At 40.3% G+C, this 27008-nt stretch overlaps 2 protein-coding genes across 2 annotated transcripts in view; both read left to right on the forward strand.

Annotated features, from left to right (window-relative positions):
• The window catches only part of LOC139735180 (rabankyrin-5-like), a 36801-nt gene extending 20406 nt beyond the window's left edge, over window positions 1–16395 (forward strand). Inside the window, exons 14-23 of the mRNA XM_071645942.1 lie at window positions 5267–5435; window positions 6704–6822; window positions 7397–7553; window positions 8088–8288; window positions 8730–8906; window positions 9321–9468; window positions 9907–9997; window positions 11451–11722; window positions 12594–12684; window positions 13882–16395. Of these exons, the coding sequence (XP_071502043.1) occupies window positions 5267–5435; window positions 6704–6822; window positions 7397–7553; window positions 8088–8288; window positions 8730–8906; window positions 9321–9468; window positions 9907–9997; window positions 11451–11722; window positions 12594–12684; window positions 13882–14011 (1555 nt within the window). The 3' untranslated portion in view covers window positions 14012–16395. The remainder of the gene's footprint in view (window positions 1–5266; window positions 5436–6703; window positions 6823–7396; window positions 7554–8087; window positions 8289–8729; window positions 8907–9320; window positions 9469–9906; window positions 9998–11450; window positions 11723–12593; window positions 12685–13881) is intronic.
• On the forward strand, window positions 20–1339 carry LOC139735169 (uncharacterized). Its single transcript, XM_071645930.1, has one exon. The coding sequence runs from the start codon at window positions 20–22 to the stop codon at window positions 1337–1339; it is 1320 nt and encodes a 439-aa protein (XP_071502031.1).
• Window positions 16396–27008: the final 10613 nt, after the last annotated feature.

Below are 27008 nucleotides of genomic sequence, written 5' to 3' on the forward strand. Positions count from 1 at the left end.
CAATAAATTAACGATCGGTATGGAGGCAAGCACGGCTGCCTCTCCCAAAACCCCAGCGGCGCCCGCTAAAGCTGGCCCGCTGGTTCCGGGCACCAGCAAGGTCGGTATCCCAGTAAAAAAACACGCAAGCGGCAAGGCCGCAGTAGCTATCAGTAACACCGCGAAGAAGACGATCGCTTCGTCGGTCAGTAATACGAAGGTGAAGAAAGGTACTGCCAAAACCGTAGCGGGATCTTCACAACAAAAAACTTCTGCTCATATGACTGAATTCGCTGAAAGGCTTGACAAAATGGAAAGTTTGCTTTCCAAAGTGATCGAAGCTCTCCCACAAGCGACCGCAAATTCATCGCGTTCGCCGGCCAACATGGCAACCGCCACGGGCAATGGCGAGCAAGATATGAGTACGCGGGGTGCATACTATCCAACCGCGCCACACGCGGACATGAACTTGCCGGATAACTCGCCCACTGGGCAACTGGATATGTACATGATAGATCATGACGACGATACTGCGTCTGGATTCGACCACGCAGAGCAGATCCCGCAGTCCCAAGTGGAACAGTTTGAGATCCCCACCATAGCAGCTAAATTCGCGATGCCCACTGACATTGGGGATCCAATAGACGATGAAGTGGCAAAGTCGACTACCTATCTCATGACTCACCAACTCGAACTGAAAGTTCTGGAGGATGTGGTTGGAAAGTATCCCTCTCCAAACAATTGTCAGCTCATCGATGTGCCCAAAGTGAATCCGCCTATCTGGGATTTTCTGCCACCAGCGACCAAGAGTCGGGACCTAAAGCTACAACGGGTGCAAAAATCACTTACAAAGGGATTAAATGCGTTCACAAGATCGCTCTCAGCAGGTCGCATGTCTGATACGCAGCAAGATGCCCTCGCTCTGATTTGCAACGCGAATTTCGAGCTCAACTGTCTCCGTAAGGAGCTGATCAAACCAGACATAAACTCTAGATTTGCACATTTGTGTAAGCCATCCCTCCCTGCTACCCGTCTACTGTTTGGAGACGACCTAGGCAAACAAGTCAAGGACTTGAAAGATCAACAGCTAGCGGCAGCTGGAGTCATGAAATCGCAAGGGAGGGCGAGACCACTCGCGGCGTATCAGCGCTCTCTCAGTAGGCCGTATCCACAGAGAGGACGTGATTTTCAGCATGCTGCATATAACAGACCGGTAGCTGGATCTACTGCTGGACCTTTTTTAGGCCAGAATTACAACAGGAGGGGCAGGCAGCCACCTCACACACAAACGCTGAGCTCGTCGAGCCAGGCAACTCAACAGACAGCCCAGCGAGGTGGGCACTCCCATCGGAGGAAGTAGGAGCTGATACCGCCGAAACGGTGAGTAATCTCTGCTTACCTAATCACACTAGACTTGGCACTAGATCTAGTACATGTAGTACATTGAAACATGATAGGCCTATTGGAGGTCGACTGAGGCTATGTAGAAATAACTGGAGGACAGTGACACATGATCAATTCATTCTGAACTCAATTTCTGGCATGAAATTGGAATTTAAGGAGGGAAAATCCCCCCCCTACAAGCACAAGAAATCCTCACTCCTTTCGGAGAAATTCAATTGACAATGCTCGTGTGCATGAAGAAATCAGAAATCTGCAGACAAAAAATGTTATTGAGCAATGCAGTCATGTGGAAGGAGAGTTCATCTCCAATGTATTCCCACGGCCCAAAAAGAATGGTGGCATACGGTTAATTCTGGACTTGTCAGAGTTAAACAAGTACCTTGTGTATCGTCATTTCAAGATGGACAATATTCACAAAGTACTGGAATTGATATCTCCAAACAATTTCTTAGCCTCAGTCGACCTTCGAGATGCCTACTATTCAGTCCCAGTACATGATGGAGACAGAAAATTCCTACGTTTCACTTTCAGTGACCAGTGTTGGCAATTCAAAGCAATGCCAAATGGGCTTAGCTCAGCCCCCCGTTTGTTCACGAAAATACTGAAACCAGTGTTTGCAACACTGAGAAGATTGGGCCACATCGTTATTGGATATCTTGACGATACCATACTGATCAGTGAAAGTGAAGCGAAACTGAAGGAATCCATAGCTACAACAGTAAGCCTTCTCACACATCTTGGGTTTGTGGTGCACCCAGAAAAATCAGTGCTCTATCCGACCAGGAAAATAAAATTCCTTGGTTTTATGCTTGACACTGTAGAAATGTCTATCAGTCTGCCAGAAGAAAAAATGACAGAAATCAGAGATCTGTGCACTAACTTGCTACATATGAATAGACCTTCAATTAGGCAAGTAGCACGAGTGATCGGAAAGATTGTAGCAAGCTTTCCGGCAGTACAGTATGGTCCATTGTTCTATCGTGAACTGGAAAAGGACAAAATTCAAGCTCTGAAGGCAAACAAAGGTCATTTCGATAGAAAAATGGAACTATCCACCGAAGCAAAACAGGAGCTTCAGTGGTGGGTAGAGAACATTCACACTGCCTTCGCACCAATCCAAAGAAAGAAAGCAGATCTAGAATTGCGCTCAGATGCCAGTGGGGCAGGATGGGGCGCCACAAACCTCCACAGTAGTACTGGGGGAAGATGGAGTGAGAAGGAACTACATAATGCAAAGCATAGTGGCATCAATTATCTTGAATTAGTTGCGGCTGGGCATGGTCTCAAGTCGTACTGCAAAGAACTAAGAGATGTGCATGTTTTGCTGCGTGTAGACAACACTACAGCTGTAGCATACCTAAACAACATGGGAGGCGTTAAGTCCCCTAACTGTAATGATGCCGCAAAGGAAATTTGGAAATGGTGCATACATAAGCACATTTGGATCACTGCGTCCCATATTCCTGGAAAATTAAAAGTAGAAGCGGACCACAGGTCAAGACAGTTTAATGATGGGTCTGAATGGATGCTAAATCCAGCGAAATTCCAGGAAATTGCCAGTCACTATGGTACCCCAGAAATCGACTTGTTTGCATCAAGGCTAAATAAACAAGTAGAAAGATATGTAGCATGGCAGCCAGACCCAGAGGCAGAAAATGTAGATGCCTTCACACTCGATTGGGGTCCATTGGATTTCTATGCCTTTCCTCCCTTCTGTCTTATCTCAAGATGCCTACAAAAAATTAGGCAGGACAAAGCAAAAGGCATCGTAGTTGTACCAAACTGGCCCACCCAACCATGGTTCCCTGTATTAATGTCCCTGACCACTGAAAGACCAATGTTATTAAGGCATAGTGCAGAGTTGCTTACGCTCCCGGGAACGGGAGAACCTCATCCCCTGCATGACAGACTTGATCTGCTCTGTTTCAGGTGCTGCGAAAACCCCTAAGCAGAGGTGGACTGAATTCAAGAACAGTTGACATCATCGCAGCATCGTGGCGAAAATCTACAAAAAAGCAGTATGGGGTTTACATCAGGAAATGGAAGTCCTTTTGTACAGAGCGTAGTTTGAACTATCTAACAGCACAAGCAAAGGACGTGCTGGAATTTTTAAGTGTTCTTTTTTATGATGAAAGTTGTAGTTACAGTGTTATCAACAGTGCACGTAGTGCACTTTCTTCGTTTTTGATATTGGAGGATAATTGTCCAGTTGGAAAACATCCACTCATTTCGCGTTTCGTGAAAGGTGTTTTTCATCTTCGCCCACCGTTACCCAGATATCGTGAGATTTGGGATGTGAACATAGTGTTTAATAAACTTCATAGGTGGGCACCTGCAAAGACACTTTCTTTGAAAGTGTTGACCTGGAAACTGTGCACATTAATGGCCTTAGTTTCTGCGCAGAGAGTACAGTCGCTGCACAATCTGCACCTCGACCACATGCAGCTAAAAACCAGCGGTGCGCAATTTGTTTTCAAGGACCTCTTAAAGCACAGCAGGCCAGGAAACGCTAACCTCAATTTGTCGATGAGGGCCTTCCCACCCGACAGACGACTGTGTGTGGTGAACTATCTGCAGCACTACATCAAGCGAACAAGCACATTACGAGGCAAGGAGCGCTACCTGTTCATTAGCTTCAAGAAGCCTCATCATCGCGTGACATCACAAACCATAGCCAGGTGGATCAAGAGCACGCTTTCAGCTGCAGGGATAAATACTCAGGTTTACGCAGCCCACTCTACCCGAGCAGCTACGACATCAGCCGCAAGGTGTGCGGATTTGCCCATCAGTCAAATTCTGGCACAAGCGGGCTGGGCTGGAGAAAGAACATTTAGAAATTTCTACAACAAACCACTGGAAACGAGGAGAAGTTATGCTGCAGCTGTGATCCTGAGCAAAAGCAATCCACAGCTAAACCACCAGAATTAATGGCAGCCAGCCCCACATTGACTACAGGGCCATTTAATGCAGGTAAATACCTACTGCATAGATAAGCCATTAATTTACATAAGCCGTTCATGGCTAACGGCTTTAAAATCTCTTGTCAACGTAATCCCTGACGGAATTACGAAGTGTAATTGATAGATTAAACGAGAACTTACCTGTTTGTAGTTTGATCTCAATTATATGAGTAATATTACGGAAGGGATTACGTCCCTCCCTTCCCTCCCTGTGTATTCAAACTACAGTGGAAAGTTCTCGTTGATCTATGTTTTCGTTAGCCATGACCGTTTTTTCTACGAATATTGGGGAATCTGCGCATGCGTCAGCGGGTCTCTCTCTTGTCAACGTAATCCCTTCCGTAATATTACTCATATAATTGAGATCAAACTACAAACAGGTAAGTTCTCGTTTAATCTATCAATTTGTTTTATAATTTGTTTGTTTTTTGTTTTCAGCATGAACCAGCTATAGTCCTCAAATATGAAATTAGATAAGGAATGTATTGATTAGGTAATCATATGATTTAGACTGTATTTATACATTGTTTGGCATATGTTCATGTTGCATTTATACAAGTCACCCCATTTGTCATATCAGATAGAGTTGCCTGCACAGATCAAACAAAAGTACAATTTTGAAGCCTAGCTTTTATTCTGTTTTCTAAGTTTTTGTTGAGATGATGTAGGTAGGCAGGAGGTCTGTATTTTGAATTGTTTTGAATGTCACACCATTTCTATGCTAGAATGGTCAACTGGATTTGATCTTTTCCCTTGGATATGTGTTATTCTGTATGATGAAGGAGCTTTCTGATGAATTGGGATTGATTTGTAACTCAAATATAAGTGGAAACAACATTGCCATGGGTTATGCCTCATGTGATGTTATAGAAGATGGAAAAGTGTATTCATGTTTATGTTTGTGGGTATTTGTGATCTCGCAGAACATCAGATGGACAGAGCCCTCTACAGCTGGCCATCAAGAATCGCTTGCCCGTGGTGGTCGACGCCCTGTGCGTGAGGGGGGCCAACATGAACACCCCTGACGAGGACGGGAACCCACCCCTCTGGGTGGCTCTTGAGAGTGAGCAAGAGGACATGGCTTCGACTCTGGTGGGTAAACCAAGACATGGAAAACAGGACCAGTTAATCTGAGGCTATGACAAAGTTTAAATGACAGCTGCTTTTGTGCAAATTCAGTTGCATTTATGCTTAATTGAAGGTGCTGTATTAAATTTCTAGTGCCTAAATAATAGTATTGTATAATTTCATTACCATCCCTTTGCTAAAGTAACCAACCCATAACAATCTATGATTTGATTGCCATCTGATAGAAGTGTTGCAAGGTTTGTTGGTTATTTTTAAAAAAGGAATTTCAAAGACAAAACTAAATTTCAAGTGCAAATTGTGCTAAAATATCATTTTCTAGCCATAAATTCCACTAGGTTTAAAGTCCTATTATCCTTGTGCATGGAGGGTTTAAGGTCTGTTCTTGAGGTCGCGTATGGATCAGTAAGCTTTATCAGCATGTAAATTATTACAAAGAGAATATTTGTAGTAGATAAATTGATTTGCATGGGAAAGTTGAGGCATCTCTGTCTACTGTTAGCAGCAGGCAAATTGCTCTGGTTCTTTGTTTTTATGCCTCCACCACAAAGTGTCATCAGAGGCATTATATTTTGGGGTTGTTTCTCTTTCTTTTAATTTTCAACTTGCACGGGGTCATATCTGATCATCACCCTCTCTTACCTTTGGAGTCATGGATATAAATTTATTCAGGCAAAACATAGCGTCATCACAAGTTTATACAATACAAAGCTTCTTGCTATCCAATTGGACGGCTGCTCATCACATGACAATCACTAAAAAGTGCCATTGCACACTACCGCTGTTAAGTATGCAATTTTTGTCAAGTAGTTGTTGTTACATGTATTGCACTCTGATGTCATCCTTTACATTTTTTACCCATGATAGGTCACAATTTCTTATACATACTTTTGCAGGACTCAGTCATTTATTTACTGTCAGCAATTTCATCTGATTGCTTCTGTGTACAACAGTGTCATAACACAACAATTCAAAATAGGTTGTCATTTCTGCACTTCATTCAGGAATTAGCATGCACCACAATCATTGGCATCAAATGTGTCGCATGAAACAATTAGTGTGTCGTCTTTACTCGTGCAAGTGCAACAAGGTTTCCCATTCATTGAAGGATGGTTGCTCTATTCAGCTTAGCTTCACCTCGTTGAATAGAGCGCCTCATCTCTCATTGAATGCAAAATCTTGTGCTATTACAATCATGACCATTTACTGTTTGTGTAATATCATTCACCCCTATGAAAAGTGATGGTAAATGACACAATGTTTGGCTTTTTCAGGTGCGGCATGGGTGCGACACGACAGCTTGGGGGAGGGGCGAGGGTGGTTTGCAGCAAACCCTCCTACACAGAGCCATCGATGAGAACAAGCAGTCTGTGGCCTGCTTCCTCATCAGAAGGTAACCCTTGGCTGTCCAGTGACATTTTGTGTCCATTCCCTTGGGGTAAAACAAAGTCAGTTTTGTTGGTGCTGTCTCATATTAGGCTAGCATTTGTGTATTAGGAATGGTCAGCTTTTGACAGAACTCTATTTCAGTGCATGATGGTTTTACAGAATATGCAGGGTACTTCATTTGAAATATTGTCATCAATAGTGTAATTGTTATTGCTATCATTATGCTTCCAAATTTTATAAGATATTGATGCTCACAATAGTTGTAATCACAATGATGGTAATAGGAATGATAATGATGATGATTATACAACTATTCTACATGTTCTTAATAATAATCATTATTTTGATCATCATAATGCTAATGATAATGATGACAGTACTGAAATTAGTCACGCTAATAATGATAATGATGATGGACATGATGATGGTGATGATGATTAATGTTCATCATCATCATCATAATGATTATTTTTTTTGTAATGTTGCTATTCTTATCATCAAGAACCATCTTTATCATAATCATTTTGCCTGGTATGAGTACAGTGAAGATAACTTCTGATTATTTTTTTTCCCTGCAGCATGTGTGATGTAAACAGCCCTCGAAGACCCGGGCCAAATGGAGAGGGGCCAGACGAAGCCTTCGACGGCCAGGGTCCCCTCCACCACGCCTGTGAGTGGGGCCAAGAAGAGGTAGTCCAGTGCCTCATCGAGCACCAGGCCGACATCAACGCCAAGGTAACAGGAGATTCGCTGTTTTCATGTCTGTTCCTTGTAGCAGTTGATATTTCCATAGTGACGAATGGAAGTGTTCTGAAATGAATTGCCTGAAGTGTGAGTCTTCATATTCATCATACTGCACAAGACACTTATTACTCCGTTTAGAATTTGATAAGAGATATTTTTTTTTTGGGGGGGGGGTTACCATCTACTTCAATGAAACTTTTACTACTGACAAAAAAAAAAATAGTTATGTGCAGGTAGAAATGATAAAGATTGTAAGGAATACTGTAAAACAAAAATCATTTGCGGCGTGAAACTGTTGCGAATTGGAGGCAACAGCCTATATCATGGCATGAAACTTTCAGTGCATTCGATGCATTTTGTAGACAGTTATAGATCTGTCATATGCATTTCATTTTCACAAATCCTAGCTCCTTATGAAAGTTTCGTGCGTGCAAAAATTCATGGGTTTACAGTATATGTGAAAGAAAGTAGCAGGTTGATCACAGATCTTTCAATCTTTCAATATTTTTCTGCCAATAAATTCAGGATGTAGAGGGACGGACACCACTCCACATTGCCATCATTAACCAGCATTCCGCCATCATCAGCCTCATCATCTCTCACCCTCTCTTGGACCTCACGCTGCGGGACAAGAGTGGCCTGACGCCCTTCGCCGCTGCCCTGACCCACAAGAACAACAAGGCCGCCCAGGCCATCCTGGATCGGGAGCCGCGGGCAGCTGAGCAGGTGCTGACAATTTTTCTGCGATAAGGTGGACAGTTAGGTCAAAACGTTTGGAACGGGAATGATTATGACAGCATATTGTGTTATTTGATTTTAGTTTTCAACACCACAGTTGTCTTTTTTTTTACAAAGGCATAATTTTGTTAGTCTCCAGTTGTTTTTAAAAGTTGTACTCTTAAGTGTCTATATTACACCTGAACATATTGTCACCTATCCAGCATAAGGGCCCTAAGTATTGCTTTCTTGATTGAAACACAAATCAGTGATGGTTACATCATATGAAAGAGCTTTCAAAACTCTGTGGCGTTCAATTTTGTGGTCGAAATTTCCCTTCTAAGGCCCTTCTGCCTGGTATGCAACAAATTATTTTACATATATATTTTCTATGGTCTTAAAAAACATATTGTAATTGTCCATCTTTCACTGTGCTTCCCACCTCCATAGCTTGACAATAAGGGCAGGAATTTCCTGCACGTTGCCGTGGAGAAGTCCGACATCGAGAGCGTGCTTTTCCTGATTAGCGTGCGAGCCAACGCCAACTCTCGCATCCAGGATTCCTCCATGCTCACCCCACTTCATCTCGCCGTCCAGGCTGGCTCTGAAATCATAGTCAGGAACTTGGTGAGTTCCATCTGAGAAAGTTGTATTGTCAGTGAAGTATCAGAAAGACAGCGACTCTTCTCACGCTGATACTCACTGTTGTCAAATTTATAATTTTATCACTTACTGTATCCTTCGGATTCTTTGGAAATGGACAGAGCCCTTCTCTGTAAGCCCATCCAATTTGCACAAAATCGTTTCTTGATTTATCCATCATGACTACCATTGGATTGCTGTAAAAAGATTAATTATTTATTACCTTGACATTGATATATTTGGATGGTATTATTGAGAATTAAATCTCCAACTATATACATCTACTACATGTAGAAGAATGCACAGTTTAGTGGTTTGGCTCCTGAGAATTACTGTTTATTTTTGTTAACAAAAAAAAGGTGCTGTACAATAATATTGTTTTATGTTTATCATTGACAGCTTCTTGCAGGAGCGAGTGTCCATGACATCGACAATCATAAGCAGAATGCTCTGCACATGGCGGCAGCAAAGGACCACGCCACAATCTGCGGCATCCTCATCGAGAATGGCATCAACGTCGACGCCAGGGACGACAACGGGAATGGAGGTATGCTATGAGTCATGCAAGTAGTGTAGAGGATTGTTAGAGTCTCTTCAAGTTGGCATGTTTCAACATTCATGGAGTGCTCTGTGATCAGATGGGGGTTCCCTTTTACTTACCTTGTGAAATTGAAGTAATAGTAGTTTGTCATTGCTGCATTATCAGTCTAGTATCTGTAATATTCTGAAGTTATATACTGTATACTCCTGTCTTCTTCATGTGGTGGGATCTCCTGAGTTCATTTTTTTATTACTTGAATATGAGAAATAGAGTATGGTGTAAGATTTACTTAAGGTATATCAAGAGTTAGCCATCTTGCAAAGGGATGGGAATGTGCTCTGTGATGAATCTCCAAAAGGTCGACTTAAGCAAGGTCGACTGCAGTAAGAAAGGATGTGTGAAGTCTGTAACTATGCCATATTTGTGTCTTTTCTGTCTTTTCAGCCCTTCACCTTGCAGTGCAATATGGTAATTTAAATAGTGCAAAGGTGCTTCTTACCGAGTCCAACATTGACGCAGAAGCTTTCAATGCAAGGTCAGAATCTCTCCTTTTCCTTCTCTTCTTTTGTGGTGAATTATCTAATTCAAAATGTTTATGTTTTCGTCTTTGATGAGACTGGAATGTACTGTATACGCTATAATTTTCGCGTACATAAATTTTCGCGAATTGCCGCTGTCACACATTTTCGCGAGTGGTTAAATTCACGATTGGGGGACCAGAGAAAGTATGAAGTGGCAAAGAAAGTATGAATTTTGAACTTACTAGCAAATAAGAATGATACTAGTTATACACTGCATGGAAAAAATTTACCAAACTCTGCGAACTAGTAAGTTAGAATTCAACATTTTTGAAGTGGTTAAGTCCATCGCGCTAGATTTCTGACGAGTGGTCCCCTTGCGATAATGGATTGGCTCTCTACAGTATTCGTAAGTAGACGTGGACACGTTATATGTACGTAAACAAGCTTAGCCAGTGTATGTTGGTCTGTTCGGTAAGCCATGACATAGTATACTAGTACTGAAATGTTCGTATCATCAAGGCAAGGGATTCGTTTTGGAAGGTAACATTTTCGCGTGTTGTTAATTTTGCGAATAGCTCCCGACTCGCGAAATTCGCGAAAATAAAACCCCCGCGAAATATATAGCGTATACAGTAAGTATTAGATGCATGAATGTTGAACTCTGTATGCTGTAAGATTGTCGACTGCCTCAACGTGTGGATTTCTTCCTTAGAGATCACTCAGTGTGCGTGCTAAAGAGAGAAGGCGTGCACAGCCAGTGAAGCCCCAAAAGTCTTTGATTTTTGATTCACTCATAGCATGGTAGTTTTGTGAAAGCCGTCTCGGGAAGGAAAAAATGTTACACAATGAATTTCAACCATTTGCTGCTACTGAGACTCTGCAAATTAGAATTGATCAAAATTGATCTGTTGAGATCTCCATCACACAATAAATATGTACAAAAACAAACAAGAAACAAGCAAACAAACAAACCCACACAAACAGAAAGATAGATTTGTCAGTCTTCTTTTAACTGTTATTGTTCTGTGAGTGTATGTGCTGTTTAGGGTATGTGTCATTATGTGATCGTGAGATGGAATGGTGAAAGTGATCTTTTCATTCATGTTTCTAGAAAGGGTGGATACTTGCATTTGTGTATGCAGTGTATATGTAGCAAATTCTTAAGCTAACTCTTTTTTGTGTGTGAAATGGCATTCAGTGAAACTTGTCAAAGCATTTTACCAGTTCTGTCGACATTATTCTCTACCTGTCTTATTCTAAGCAATGTTCATCGCTATCTTTAGTACTGTTCATAGAAGCAAAATTTACTGCCCTACAAATAAATATGTTGCCCCTTTGTGACTTTGGTGATGTATGTCTTACGTATATTATTAATTGAATCGCTGTTGGATTAGACTTCCAGACAAATGAATATTGGACAACTTTGAGAATTAGGGTTTAATGGTATCTAAAATCTTACACATGTAGAGGGCAAACACCAATGCACCTGCTTGGTCAGTACGGGAAGGACAATGCAGCGGCCATCTTTGACCTCTTCCGAGAGTGCATGCCCAACTACCCGCTGGACAAGCAGGATGCGGAGGGCAACACAGTCTTGCTGCTGGCCTACCAGAAGGGCAACGGGGCCGTCTGTCGGGCGATCGTCCGGGCCGGTGCCAGCCTGGGCATCATGAACAAGCAGGGCGTGTCCATCTTCAATGCACAGGTGGCGACCAAGCAACTCCTCTTCAGGTTATTAGGTGAGAACCCACTTTCAGAGATTCAGGACTTTTTGATTGTGTAGACGATGACGCCATTCTCGTACTAAAGTGGATCCAAATGGCTGCAACCTATGTACGCGATGTTATCACCCATACTGTTATGACGTCATGGCCCCGTCCCCTCCCACGGGCTGGCTATTGGCGCGCCAAACGATGAAGTCATTCCCATCCTGAATCCAGGAGGATGTGAAATTCTTAGGAGATGCGTTCCCGATTCTGGCGTTGGACGTGCTGGAGAACATTGAGCGTGTGCAGTTCCTCGAAATGATGTCATTATTTTCATCGTCCATATCCCGGACATGATATTGAAAAGTCCCTATTAAAAGGACATGAAGGGTGACTCGATAGTGTTGGAACATTCTTCACAGTATTGGGCAAGAACATCCTTCAGATTATTGGGTTGGAGCAAGTATTTCTATTTTGTTGTACTGATTATTTGGTTGGTCTTCCTTTTGACTCAGCTAGGATATATGTACTTTAGGCAATGTTCATTCTGAAGGAAAGAAAATAAAAAGATCACATCATTATGTTGGCTGTGGATATTGTTGAATAATGTAGTGAAAAAAGTAATCATTCGTGTGGTGCTGGTTAAAGAAATATTACAAAATGGGGTATTTTCCCCAGTGAACAACACCAATGAAAATAATTTGAAATCGACATGAAATGTAGAGGTCAAGGATGTGAGTGATAGCTGAATTTATACAGAGAGTTTTTTTTTTCCAACCATGACTTATGGAAGTCAGATATGTATTGTACAAACTTTATGGGAAATCAGAATATCTCAGGAAACAAATTTTTTTCCTATGGTAATTCCTTATCTATATGCTGTGCTTATTTTATTACAATACAGACATGCTGTCAAAGGAACCGGCTTGGTCAGAAAGTGAGCTCTGCCAGGAATGTCAAGTGAAATTCACCATCAAGACGAGAAAACATCACTGGTATGGGATAAAAGCATTTTGCAATTTCCATTTTCTTTATCGATACTTATCACCAAGGTCACCATTTTTAACAAAAATGATCTGCAGTCATGAGCTCGGCTATATGTGGTCAGTGTTTTTATTGTATTTCTCCATTTTTCTGTTGAAAAATAAAATAATGCAGGTTTCAAACTCGGAATTTAAAAAAAAAGATCTTTGACCTTAGACTCATCACGATTTACGTATGAAAAAGTGTATGGTATTCAAAATGTCATGTTTGGAAATTGGTTCATTTTTTTTATCATTGCTGTTGTGTCTTGAAGAACATGGTAACAAAATGTGTACACATCAGACAATGTCTATTACCCTTTCCTTGGAATATGGCAGGTATGTTGCATAAGAATAATGATTGTGAGTAATCACAATATAATTGTTACCAGTCACATTGATATTGAGCAATACTGCGGATAACAAGCATTCTAATTTCCTCTATCAGCATTTGTGACTGCCAGTCCATTGCAAGTGAAATACAATTCATTCAACCATAACAAGCTGTATCAGACTTCACTCAGACTTAACTTCACTTACACCAAGTGTCATGCAGTGCCATGTCTTGCACAGATAGTGTGCAGAAATAGTCTCACAGTATGAAATGAAACATGTGTAAATCTTCAAAATTTCCAGGCGCACATTAGAAACATATGTTTGATAAGTGCACTTTAGAAATGTGTAACTTTTATAAAGCTATTGTTGTGTGACCCAAGTCCTCCTGCAATATTATTACTTCGTGATTTGGGGTCACTGAGAGTGCATGAAAATATGTTGAGGTGCCTTAGTCTTTCATTATGTACTTTATTTTTCACTTTTTGCACATTGTCAAATTTGTTTCCTGCTTTCATCAAAATGCAATTTTCTGATTGCAAACCATTATGCATTTTTTCTCTCTTTCTCTTTCACTGTGATCTATGAGATTATTTATACCATGAGCCGCAACAACAACAACAAAATGCAGTTTTGACAGCACAACAATCCTGTAACTGTGAACAAAGTTAAAACTCTTCCAACTTAGTCGTCAGTCATGCACCAAATTACTCCCCATTAAGTGTGACTCTTCTAAATCTGTGCTGTAATTTTTAGTGCCGATTAGTCACAACTCCCATTGTTATTGTTAATCGTCAGGAATACAAGTTAATTCTCTCTGTCTCTTTTTTGCTTCAGTCGCCACTGCGGCCGGATCCTGTGCAGCAAGTGCTCGTCCAAGATGGTTCCCATCGTCAAGTACGACCTGCCCCGCCCGGTCAGGACGTGCGACGTCTGCTTCGACGTCCTCTCCCTCGGTGCTATGTAACTTTTCCTTGATGAAAACGATAATGACGCAGAATGAGAGAAGCATCCTTTATATATATTTCGGGTGAAATTTGAAGTGACAGTTTTTCTTCCTGGCCGGAGGATGAGGAGGTCCAGTAGTGGATGACACATGCTGAGGGTGACAAAGACATTATTCCTCATCTGCATCGTCTGTAGTGGCAGCTGGACATCCAACATCCTTTCAGACGTGCTTTCTTGCGAGACTCAAATTTAATGGTATCTGGACTTCTTTTTTTTTTTAGTTTGATTAATTGATGCCGACTTTGGTGAAATGATCATGGCTTTCATTGTGAAATTTGAAAACAGGTGTAAGTTTACGATCATGCAGGAGTTATGTGTTCTGTAGATCATCGAAGAAATGAGTAAAGAAGGAGCACAAAGGTGGTCTCCTTTGTGAGAAGAGAAAGTGAGGTTCTGTGAGGGGTATGAATGAGAGTTCTTGCGGTATACCAATACTTTTCTTGGGACTTTATTGACCCAATTTGAATCCATGAATGGGATGTGTGTGCACCATTCTTGTCACAGAAGGACTTCTAAAATGTGCATTATGCTGGTACAAAAACCAAAATGGTATGTTTCCCCCAGGAACTTGAGAAGTAAGTTGCAATTTCATGCCGATAATGCGAGTAGACTATTTCAAAAAAGATGTTGTGAGTAGATATCCAGCATATTTTGTCTCTTATCTTGTATTATTGACAAATAATCACTTTGTATTTGTTCTTCTCTGATATCAGTGCTACTTTCCTGTTATAGTCTGAAATTTATGGAGGAAAAGAGGATATTATAAAAAAAAAAGATGCACAGTGTATTGGATGATCTATCAATTTGACTTGAACACAGAGAGAGGGATATGAAATCAAACATTAGGTATTAATAAATGAATTGGATAAATTGGATAAGAATAGGTTGATAGATAAGATATTGATGAATAGTCAAACAAAATTTATTTGGGATTCACCTTTAAATGCTGATACTTTTGCTCATTCCTTCTATCCTTTCAAAGTCAGCAGTTGTTGTGTTTATCACAATGACAGCACACCTCCCAACCATTCTGAATTTTGAGGAAAGAATCTGAATTTTGACCATTCCCAGCTCTTCAATAGGAGTTTCTTGATAATTTCACTACACACTCCTATGTGAACTGCTCTTTCTTTCCTACTTTTGAGCCAAATTATCCCCTTTTTTTCAATCAGAAATGTTGTGAGGTCTGATATAGTATAGATATGTAAATACATTTTATATTCATATATGCATATCCATACCCATTCTAGATCACTATAGTCAAAGTTGTGTTGAATAACATAATTCATTTAGCCTAGGTTCATAGGGTTTGCTAGACAATCTCTCCTTTTTTATACTATTCTGCAGCAAACACTTTATATCGTCTACATTACTCTATTTAACAAAGACATATATTTTCCATTTCTATCAGAACATGCGAGAGTAAAGGGGAAAAAATGAACATATTTTGTATTTGGGAATGGATTTGCATTTGTGGAATATGAAAGATGACTCCAAAGTTGTACTGATGGAAGTGTATCATTGAATCAAACCTACAGTATATGATTCCCTCCTATATTTCATCTTTATACAACCACTCACCAGTATATCTATGTAGAATTGGAAATAAGTTGTTATTATGTGGCAGAGGGATCAATGATCAATAATACTCTCTCCTTTTTGTTAGTATTTTGTTTTTGTTTCTTTCCTTCCATTTCTGTCATTTATAACTCTTCCACCACATATTTATGGACAGTAATGCCATTGTGTGCTGAGGTCAAGGTCATTAGAGATAATGCTTGCACATTGCTGCAGCCAAGCATGAATACTTTATGCCCCAGTCACATATAAACACGGATGCTCAAGGATCTACACGGTGATCCGGGGAGATCCAGGGAGATCCGGGATAGTTTCGACCTCGGTGGAGTGTCAATGAGCGTTGGTATGACTGTACACACAGTATCAACACGGCAGCTACACGGATAAGGCCGGAAGAGCGCGGCGTCTACACGGATCAACACGGCAGTTACACGGCAGCCACACGGACCACTCCGGATTGCTCTGCCAACACGGCAATCCCCGGATGATGCCGAATGTTTTTGACCTTCAAAAGTTGCCATGTTGGCCTCCCGGATGTCCTTGGATCTACACGGATGTCCAAGGTGTCAACACAGATCTCTCCCTGGATCACCCCGGATCAGATCCGGGGTGGTCCGGCGCGATCCGGGATGTCTAAATGTGACTGGGGCATTATGCCAGGGGGAAATCGTGTTTAATGTATGCAACACTTTTAGCCTCATTATCACAACTTATGTTAATGCTCTTCTCCCGATCATCTTTTATTTCCAGTCATAATTATGTTTTTTTTTTTCTAGTCAATGTGGAAAACTTACCCCCCCCCCAAAAAAAAAAAAAAAAAAAAAAAAAACAGAACAGGATAATGCCTCATTACTTCTACATCAACACTGTCAACTGTCTAATAATTATCCTTTGAAGACCTTTTTGCTAAAAATAGACATTCAAGTGTTCTCTTTTTGATATTGTAACAAAACCATAAGTTGTTGTTTTGTATGGGGCTGACAGTATTCTTGATACTGAATAATTTTGAGTCTTTGAGCTAGTAGACTGATTTGTTTAAAATATCTGCTGTATCAGTGATTATGTGCTTCAGAGCAAGATGATAAAAGGGGGGGGGGTACAGGACATTAGAAGACCTTGATTTGTTTGCATGACAGCATGGTTGGGATGTCTGTATGTATTTGCTTTGAAGTTGATAGTATTCCTCTTAAGATTGTGGACTTATTTATCATTTGATACCGAAGGAACAGTAAAGGACCATTGAATCTGATGACGTGTACGAAATCTTGAATACATCTTTTCAAGAAATTCCATTTGCTGGAGATTTATTGTTGGTCAGTTGATATGTATATCGAACATTTCATGTACAGTATTTATGTTTATTCGTAGTGAGTTAGAACCCATGTAAAACATTTTTTTACAGACAATGGGTGATGAATGCAATATGCTTGTGCTTGTTACTCATATACTTCTGTTGTTAACTTTCTTCAAAGCTTTCTCCAGTATATATAATGATAAAGGAATATAAAGCAGTGTGGTGTACAATGATTCCCCCCCCCCCCCCCCCCCCCCCCCCCCCCCCCCCCCCCCCCCCCGGTAGATCAGAACGGCCACAAACTAATCAATGCACGTCATCTAATAAAGTCCAGATTTACACTGAACTGCCAATGAACTACCCATGCATGGATGTTGTATCAGGTAAATACCTGTCCAGGTACCAATTACATGCATTGTCCATCCATGTAGAGTAGCCTATCTCATTGACAATGCATTGATGAACTATCAACCTTAATCTATACAAAATGGTTGTTACATGAGGTGACCTTGATGAATGATACCTCTTTTTTTATCCGCTCATCAAAATGTAAAATCCTGGAACAAGTAACCAGAAGAGTTAACTTCATTGTTGTTCTTGCTAATCCTGCATAATCCTGATAGTGCCGATATACCCCTTCATTCCAGCGAGCTTAGGGCCATGTATTGTGCAAGACAGGAACTCATGAGTAGATGGACATTGATATAGATGTGGAGGTGCCTGGATTGTTAAAGTTATGGCCTTTTCTTGTGAACTTATGACCCGTTCTGGTGAATCTAACTTTGTTTGGGCAGAAAACAGTTCCTCCACCGCTTTACACCAATCATCTACTCGTCCTCTAAATTTATCACTTTTTCTCTTCCGTGATCGAGTGCTGTATTGTTCTAGTCTTTCGCAGCACGAGAGTGATGGGGCAGGGAGGTGATTCTTCTCACCTCCCTGGACGGGGAAAGCTCTACCACCAGACTGGGGCAGTGGGTGCCTTCATGAATTGGGCAGAGTGTGCCCCCAGATGAGTCAACATCAATCAAATACTCAAATGAGTACCACGCACCTCCTTGAGCGCATTTCTCCTTGTGCCATTTTTGTCTCCTCTGCGTAGTGGAAGCGAGACATAGGCATCACTTTTCCTCCAGCGGCGGTGACGGAGGCGATGGCGGTGTCTCTAACAATTTGCTGTACTCTGAAATTATATTCGACAGCTTTGAGATGTGACCACCAAACTCACACCTTGGGTACATCTCCTAAAGATGCCAGTCAAAATTTGAATTTTAGGGAAGTCTCACAAGTTCAAAGGTCAAGTGATCAAGGAACTTTACCTGATAAGCACTGTACTCGTAGAATTGTGGTGTCCTCTCAATAAATTTTCAGTTTTGAGCTGTAACCACCAAACTCACACAACAGGTATATCACTTAGAGATGCTATTAAAGTTCACATAATGGTGAAGTCCAACAAGGTCAAAGATCAAAATGTCAATGAACTTACATCAAAGAATCACAAAGTGCAATATGCATACAAGACATCACTAGGCATTTGTCTTGTTAAAGGAAAACAGCAGCAACATACTTTGATTGAAAAAAAAAAATCCTCCTCGTACGTCATGTTCCAATTGCTGACCTACCATGCCAGGGGTGAATCCAGGAATCCTGGAAAGGGAGGGGGGCGCAACAAAGTAAAAAAATAAAGGGAGGCGCATGCACCCCCTTTCTTTTTTTTCTTTTAATTTCTTTATTTTAACAAAAAAATAAAGGAGGGACATCCACTCAGTGCGCTCCCCCTGGATCCGCCACTGCATGCAGTATGAAATTCACTTGCACCACATGGCATGCCATGCTTGTGAGTGATGGTCAAGCTGTGGCTAATGATAGCGACACCTTTATCCAACTTCTTGTGGAGGGCTTAAGATAAGTGCTTTGTAAAGTCTTGTCTGCCCATGTTTAAACATGCTTACTGCACCTCTGGCTGGTGTTAATGTGGATATGATTGAGAGCAAGTTTTATACACATACTTTAGAATTAAGAAGTATTGGTACAGTTGAACCTTTTTTTTTAGAGGTCCAATATTACAAAACCTTGCACAGGGCGACTTTGAAAGTCCATACTCTTTGTTCTTGTACCCTGTTGGAGTGAGAAAAGTGATAGAACCGTGTAATTTCAGGTGTGAGTTCCTTCGATTTGTCTCCCTCTACAAATGAATATTCACCAAATTGTCTTTCTTTCATTTAACAATGTAATTTAACAAGCCATGGTTTCTAAGTCCTCATTACAACAAGATTCCACTGTGCTTCTTTTTAGGTCAGTAGGATAGTGTGAAGCTGTATACAGACTTTGAATTTATACATTTAAGAGCATCAAAATGTTTGGCTGAGTACACATCTCTATGCATTTCTTGTTTCCACCTTGTAGTTCATTTACATGTATTTCAGTTCTAAAGCAACTCAGGTCTGATTTAAGGGAAAGAAATTTAGGCCAATGGAAATAATGATGGCGGACAGGCAAGCAATAAATGATTAATGAATAATTGAATAAATAATTGAAAGAATAATTCCTTATTGGGATCTTACAAACAGCAAACTGAAATGAAAATTATTTTTGAAGGGACATTCACATAATTGTAAAGACATCATTTAAACTCTCTTCGATTTGTTTTACAACTAATCATCATTGTACAACGCATTAGTGAATGAGATGCAGTAGATGTGTCAAAGTATTATCATTAACTGGTAAAGATTTCTATCTTTGCTGGCAAAGTCTTTGATCAGAAAAGGAAGTGTGTTTGTCTGTATTTCAGACTCGTTGAAATTTGAAGAGAAAGTCTGTCCATTGCCACATTCACACACTGACTCGGAGGTGTGGTTGTTTCCACAGATTTTGATACATGGTACATGCGGCCGTTCCACGGTAAAAGGGTCTATCTTGAGAAATGTTACTTTGGAGAAAAACGGGTTTAAAGTTTTGTGTATTTGTATGTCTGCCTCTTGTGTTTGTAAAGAGAATGGCTTGTGAGTGTTATGTATTATGAAAATATGAAATATTAAAAATACACCAAACTTTAAACCCGTTTTTCTCCGAAGTAACATTTCTCAAGATAGACCCTTTTACCGTGGAATGGCCGCATGGTATGACTGCATATGAGAAGCAGACGATTAAATGGTGTAGGCAGTATTGAAGTTATGTCAGCAAGTGAGTACATGTATTTGTAAATTACAGTGCAGTCGCTATCTCAAGGTATGTCTCACACAGTTTGTGTGATTTCTCAAGGATGGACATCACTGCCACAGTTTGATGTGCGGTTGTCATGAAACTGGTAGCCAGATATGTATAGAATTAACATCTCCCCCCCCCCCCATTTCTAAATGATCTCTTCTGTTGGAGCAGTGCAGATTCAGATATTCAATGGGGTGGTTAGGCATGTATCATCGATGGGGCAGGCAGCAGAGTTAGGAATGTGGATTTGAATCTGAATTCCCAGTTCTGTGTACTGTATCATTGTGGTGATGGAACATGTCTGTGTTTATTACTATGTGCTCACAAGGACCACATGATGTCGACACCATTTTACAAGTATTCAACAGGGCTAATGGTTGCTGTGGTAATGCCAGGTAGTGTGCTGCAATGCAGTATTCAAGAAAAAAAAAACGGCATTGGCTCTAGTCAGAACGGGGAGATAGATGGGGCTGTCGTCGACCAATTTTACATGTAGTTTAGCTGCATGCTTTTGTGGTCATTGGATTGTTCCTTTTTTCTTCTTCTTCCTTTTGTTTTGTTTGGGGAGGATGGAGGGGGGGGGGTGGAGATGGGGAGAGTTTAGGGAGAGAAAAAGAGTCAGAATACAGATTGATCTGATTAAATCCTGTGTAGTAAGAAGTCTCTGTTTAATGTGTGTGTAATTGGGTTTTTCCCCTGGCAAATTGACTTTAATAATAGTGTAGTTGGTATCGCAGTCAGTTGAATATTGCCCTGAAATGTCCATGTGTGTAAAATGTTTTAGAAATCATTGATATGTTTTTGTCTCATTTGTAGCTGCTTCATTCCAAAAGGAATCTGTGTATGTTGACTTCCTTTTAAAGTATTGCTCTAGGAGGTACGAAAATTTGTATGTCGCGCAAAGTTCTCTGTTTCCTAATTACGAGTTATTCTATTTACTTTTTTTATTTTTCTAAGTGTACATGTGATGCTTACTAATACAGCTGTACACGCGGTACAGTTTCTGTTGATAAACTATGTGAAATCTTATATACTTAAAAACTAAGTTTTGATGATTGAAATAATGCATGTATATTGAAGACTCCAATGTTCTCTTGAATGGGAAATATGTTAAATACGATTCTTGAAAAGAGGCAATTCGGTATTCCTGACTGAGTGTTATTTCAGCGTGCTGTGCATGACTATGCCAAGCGTGTCTCCCCTAATGTTATACTAAATATATATCTTCCTGTCTGCCTATATCTTTTTTTTTTCACCCCTATCTCTTTCTCCCCCCCCCCCCATCTCTCTCTCTCTCTCTCTCTCTCTCTCTCTCTCTCTCTCTCTCTCCATCTATCATAATGGTTAAATGATAGTATTTTTTTTTCCCAATAAAAGGTGTCAGGCCAACAGTTCTTTCAGTGTTATATCCGTGGTAATGTATTAACAGGTGATATATTGATTCAATTTAGATTTCCTGGAGTTTAAATCCACTCTAACTTGACTGAGATTAATACATCATTCATATGTATGTGTATATATATATATATATATATATATATATATATATATATATACACACACACACATACACTCAGCAAAATAAACAAACAAACCTTAACCCTTTTTCAGGCTTATATTTCTCATAGAATATTGGGCTAAATACTGGTGTTTATATACTACTGTATGTTAAAAGGGTGGTGTAGTATTCGTGGAGACTAGGATTGGGCTTTTAGCTTTTTACTAGATACCAAGAAACCGCTTCTAAAATCGTACAGAACATACCATTTCAAGAGGAATTCCAAGTCCATTCGATGAAAATCGGTTCTGGAACGGCTTAGACATCTAAAAACAAAGTAAAACAAAGCTGTCATAATTAAAGGTGGGTCCCACCTTTTATGAGAATTGCTGTGATTTGGATATCTCGGTCATTTCAAAACCAATTCTCATCAAATAAACAGTGAATTCCTCTTGGAATTACATGCCCTTTCATATTTCATCGGGGGGGGGGGGCATTTCATTGAGCATTTTGTCCGACAAAGTTGTCAGACAAATTTGCTCTCAGCCAATCAGATGCAAGGATTTCAGTAGCTTGTAACAGTTCGTCCGAAAAATATCCGACCAAAACGCTTCATGAAATGCCCCCCAGATTTTTCTTTTCATCTCTCCAAATATGTCAGAAATGTGAAGTTAGATCTTAACCAAAAGTATACAATCCCTTTAAAGGCAATTTAATTGGCTATCAACCTGTGTAGGTAAATTAAGAAGGGTAACTTTATGCATGAGTGAACACATTCATTGTCCCCGCCGAACGAGTTCGAGCAGGGGACTATGAAACAGGCTCCGTACGTGTGTGTGTGTCCGTCCGTCCGTGTGTGCGTCCGTGTGTGATCAGAATGTTCAATTTGCTACTTCTCTGTCATTTATGAACCAATTTTGATTCTGTTTGCTTTATATGATAGCACTACATGGGAGCTTTGAAACTGCTACACAGAATTTCAGTTGTGACCTTTGACCTTTGACCTATACTGTACATTTTGCTTCAAAATGGTACTCCTTCACCATTTCTAACCCGATTTCGATTCCGTTAGCTTTATGTGATGGCACTAGGTGAGGGCTTCAAAATTTCCACCCAAAATTTTGACCTTTGACTTCTTTGACCTTGATTTTTGACCTGTAGGGCCTATTGTACATTTTGCTACAAAATGCTACTGAGTATGCTACTCCTTTGCCATATCAACCCGACTTCGATTCCGTTTGCTTTATGTGATGGCACTAGGTGAGGGTTTCAAAACTTCTACACAGAATTTTGACCTTTGACTTCTTTGACCTTTGACCTTTATTTTTGACCTGTATTGTACATTGGCTACAAAATGCTACTCCTTCGCCATTTCTAACCCGATTTCGATTCCGTTTGCTTTATGTGATGGCACTAGGTGAGGGCTTCAAAACTGCTACACATAATTTTGACCTTTGACTTCTTTTACTTTTGACCTTGATTTTTTACCTGTATTGTACATTGGCTACAAAATGCTACTTCAGGAGGGGGACATTACGCACAGCGTAATTTCTCCTTTTCCTTGTTCCATTTTTTACTGTTTCATTCCTGGAAAATTTACTGGTGTGCCAGTGATTTTTACTGGTCCTGGGCCGTCGGAACAGTGCCAGTGTGCAGCGTTGCATACTGGGATTGGCCTACTGGCATGAATGGTCTCTTACTGGTTTTCAACTGGTCTGTTTATGGTAATCAACTGGTCTCTTACTGGTTTTCAACTGGTCTCGTACTGGTTTTCAACTGGTCTCTTACCGGATTTCAACTGGTCTCTTGCAGGTATTCAACTGGTCTTTTACTGGTATTCAACTGGTCTCTTACTGGTTTTTAACTGGTCTCTTATTGGTTTTCAACTGGTCTCTTACAGGTCAACTGGTCTTTTACTGGTAATCAACTGGTCTCTTACTGGTTTTCAACTGGTCTCGTACTGGTTTTCAACTGGTCTCTTATTGGTTTTCAACTGGTCTCTTACAGGTATTCAACTGGTCTTTTACTGGTATTCAACTGGTCTCTTACTGGTTTTCAACTGGTCTCTTACTGGTTTTCAACTGGTCTCTTATTGGTTTTCATCTGGTCTGCAATTGGTATTCAACTGGTCTCCTACTAGCATGCAACTGGTCTCTTACTGGTATTCAACTGGTCTCCTACTGGGTTTCAACTGGTATCTTACAGGTATTCAACTGGTCTCTTACTGGTTTTCAACTGGTCTCTTACTGACATTCAACTGGTCTCTTACTGGTTTTCAACTGGTCTCCTACTGGCATGTAACTGGTCTCTTACAGGTTTTCAACTGGTCTCTTACTGGTATTCTACTGGTCTGCAACTGGTAGGCCTAATCAACTGCCAGTCTCTTTCTGGCATGCAACTCATCTCTTACTGGTTTTCAACTGGTGTCTTACTGGTATTCAACTGGTCTTTTACTGGTTTCAATGCCTGGCCCAGTGTATACTGTTCCCAAATGGCTGAGTGAAACAATTCGTAAGTCTTGGGGAATGATCGATCCCACAAACAGTTGAAAACCAAAGAGGCCAGTTGAATACCAGTACAGTGAAACCCCGTTATAACGAGTTCGGTGATAACGAAGAACCGCTTAAATAACGAGTTGATCGCGTCGGTCCCGTTTTCCTTTGCGTGTAAACTTATTGCAGAACGATTCGGTTATAACGAGTTCGGTTATAACGAGATTCCGGTTATAACGAGGACAATTTCGTTTCATCATGATAAAGAAAAACATAAGCAATTTGATCGGATATAGCGAGGTTCCATTTCTTGACTTGCCGCTTTCAAACACGCGACAAACGAAACATTGAAAACTGAATTCACGCAATCCATGTCTCTTTCACGTTTTGAAAAGTACCGTTACTTCCATTTTTTTTTAAACCACGCAATAAGACACAGAAATATCTTTCGACGTTATTACTAATTTATGTATTATATCATTCGATTTCTTCCTTTATCAAAAGATACGCGTGCGCGATAGTAGGTCAGACCACACCGCAACGAAAAACATTTCTTGACTTGCCGCTTTCAAACACGCGACAAACGAAACATTGAAAACTGAATTCACGCTATCCATGTCTCTTTCCCGTTTTGGAAAGTACCGTTCCTTCCATGTTTTCTTCTAAACCACGCGATGTGACACAGAAATATCTTCGATGTTCCTACTATATCATTTACTGAAATCATTTGATTTTCTTTATCGAAAGATACGTGTGCGTGACAGTAGGTCAGACCACACCGCAACGGAAAAAAAAAAAACTTTTCATGTAGCGACACTCGTGGCCAAAAATGGAAAATTGGAATGCGTTTGCAACTCATCATTATTCTTTCCTTTTTTAATTCCGACTTCCAGTTGTTTTGCTGGCTAGTAAATATGAGTGTGTATGAAATTATAATACAATGAAGTCATCGCAATCCCGATGGGTGACAGTAGCGTAAAATAGTTGAATAACGCATGTTTATCTACGTAATTGAATAGGTGTTAAGGGGGAAAAATCACTTAACAGTTTGAATAGATCTGAGTTTGTTGTCCCCGCCGAATGAGTTCGAGCAGGGGACTATGGAAACGGGCTCCGTATGTGTGTGTCCGTGTGTCCGTGTGTGCGTCCGTGTGTGATCAAAATGTTCAATTTGCTACTTCTCTGTCATTTATGAGCCAATTTTGATTCTGTTTGCTTTATATGGTAGCACTACATGGGAGCTTTGAAACTGCTACACAGAATTTCAGTTGTGGCCTTTGACCTTGGCCTTTGACCTATATTGTACATTTTGCTACAAAATGCTACTCCTTCGCCATTTCTAACCCGATTTCGATTCCGTTTGCTTTATGTGATGGCACTAGGTGAGGGCTTCAAAATTTCTACACAGAATTTTGACCTTTGACTTCTTTGACCTTTGACCTTGATTTTTAACCTATATTGTACATTTTGCTACAAAATGTTACTTCCGGCGGGGACATATATTACGCACCGCGTAATTTCTACTTTTCCTTGTTTTTTCTCTTCCTTGGCACAAAAGTAAAATTTTGCAAAAATGGACAAGTTCTCATTCATGCGTATGTGCTCTTCCATATAATATAATCACTGATGTGTTGTATATTGTTCGACTATTGTTGAAGCGTTCACTCATTCCACATAAACTATAACTTTTGCCATTACGGTGGAAAACAAAACACAAACAAACAAACAATGTTTTAGATAATGGCATGCAAGTTATCATATCATTTATTCTATCCTTCAGCGAAAAAAGAAAGAAAGAAAAAAAAATATGCGACTTATACAATGACAGTCGCCAGACACAAACCCGAATATGAACTCTTTTCCCTGTTTTTCTGTTGAGTTTTCTTACGAAATATTACGCGTAATGCAAACACGCAATCTCTCAAAATGCCATATCATTCTCACGAAACACTTAAAAATGCTGCATACCAGCGTCTTGAAAAAAAAAGCAACAACAGAATAATACAGAAGTCCTACATTTTCGCACTATGATTTATATATTGTGTGTCGTACCAATAAAGGATTTCAGCACGTTCTATTTATTTTGCCTAGAAGATGCTGTCCAATGTCCTCTCTAGCCGTCGTTTTTCTTAAAGCGCTTTTGAGATATAATATGCAAGATAAAGTGGTTATGGTGCTTTAGTCGATACCAGCTGAAGTTTCGCCTTGATGTATTTAACTTTGTCCGATACGCATATTATGTTCCTCTAGACTTCCTAGAACCCTGGACGTCAAAGCAGTACAAGTGCACATTGCTATCGAGTATTTGCTTGACAAATTCTCCACCGTTTGACAAAAACGATGGGGCTTGCTGTTCAAACTATTTCTGAGCTGGGTTCCAGATACGGGTCCTGAAACAGTTTAGATATGATCAATCTGCAAACTCAATTATACCTACGTCAGCAGTTAAAATTACAACACGCACACACGCACTCATTCAATATAGTATGTACAAGCTTTCTCACCATCTATTATTTAAATGTTGCCAAAAAAGTTTTAACAGCTAAGATTTTAATGTCAAGAGAGCTGTGACAACAGCCGAAAGTCCTGAAGTTGGTCCAATCCTACAGCAGAGCTCGGCACTAACCCTTTTTTTTTTTGCCTGATGGCTCGTCCGGACTACTAAAATCTCTTAAATCTGATATTTTGGTGGCCCGAAAAAAAAATGTAGCGGCTCGAAATAAGAGGAAACATAACAATCCACTTTGAATCTTGAGTGCCCAAACGGACCACCAAATGATTGATTTTTTTTTTTTGAAAAATTTGGTGGCCGACATCAATTTTCAGTAGCCCCAGGCCACCGCTCATGACGAATCCTGATACTATAGGCATGTGCTCTCATTGTAAT

The sequence above is a fragment of the Diadema antillarum genome, unplaced genomic scaffold, assembly GCF_040938485.1.
Source record: "Diadema antillarum isolate AM-2024a unplaced genomic scaffold, OU_Dant_1.0 seq00000565_RagTag, whole genome shotgun sequence".
NCBI classification, from domain to species: Eukaryota; Metazoa; Echinodermata; class Echinoidea; order Diadematoida; family Diadematidae; genus Diadema; species Diadema antillarum.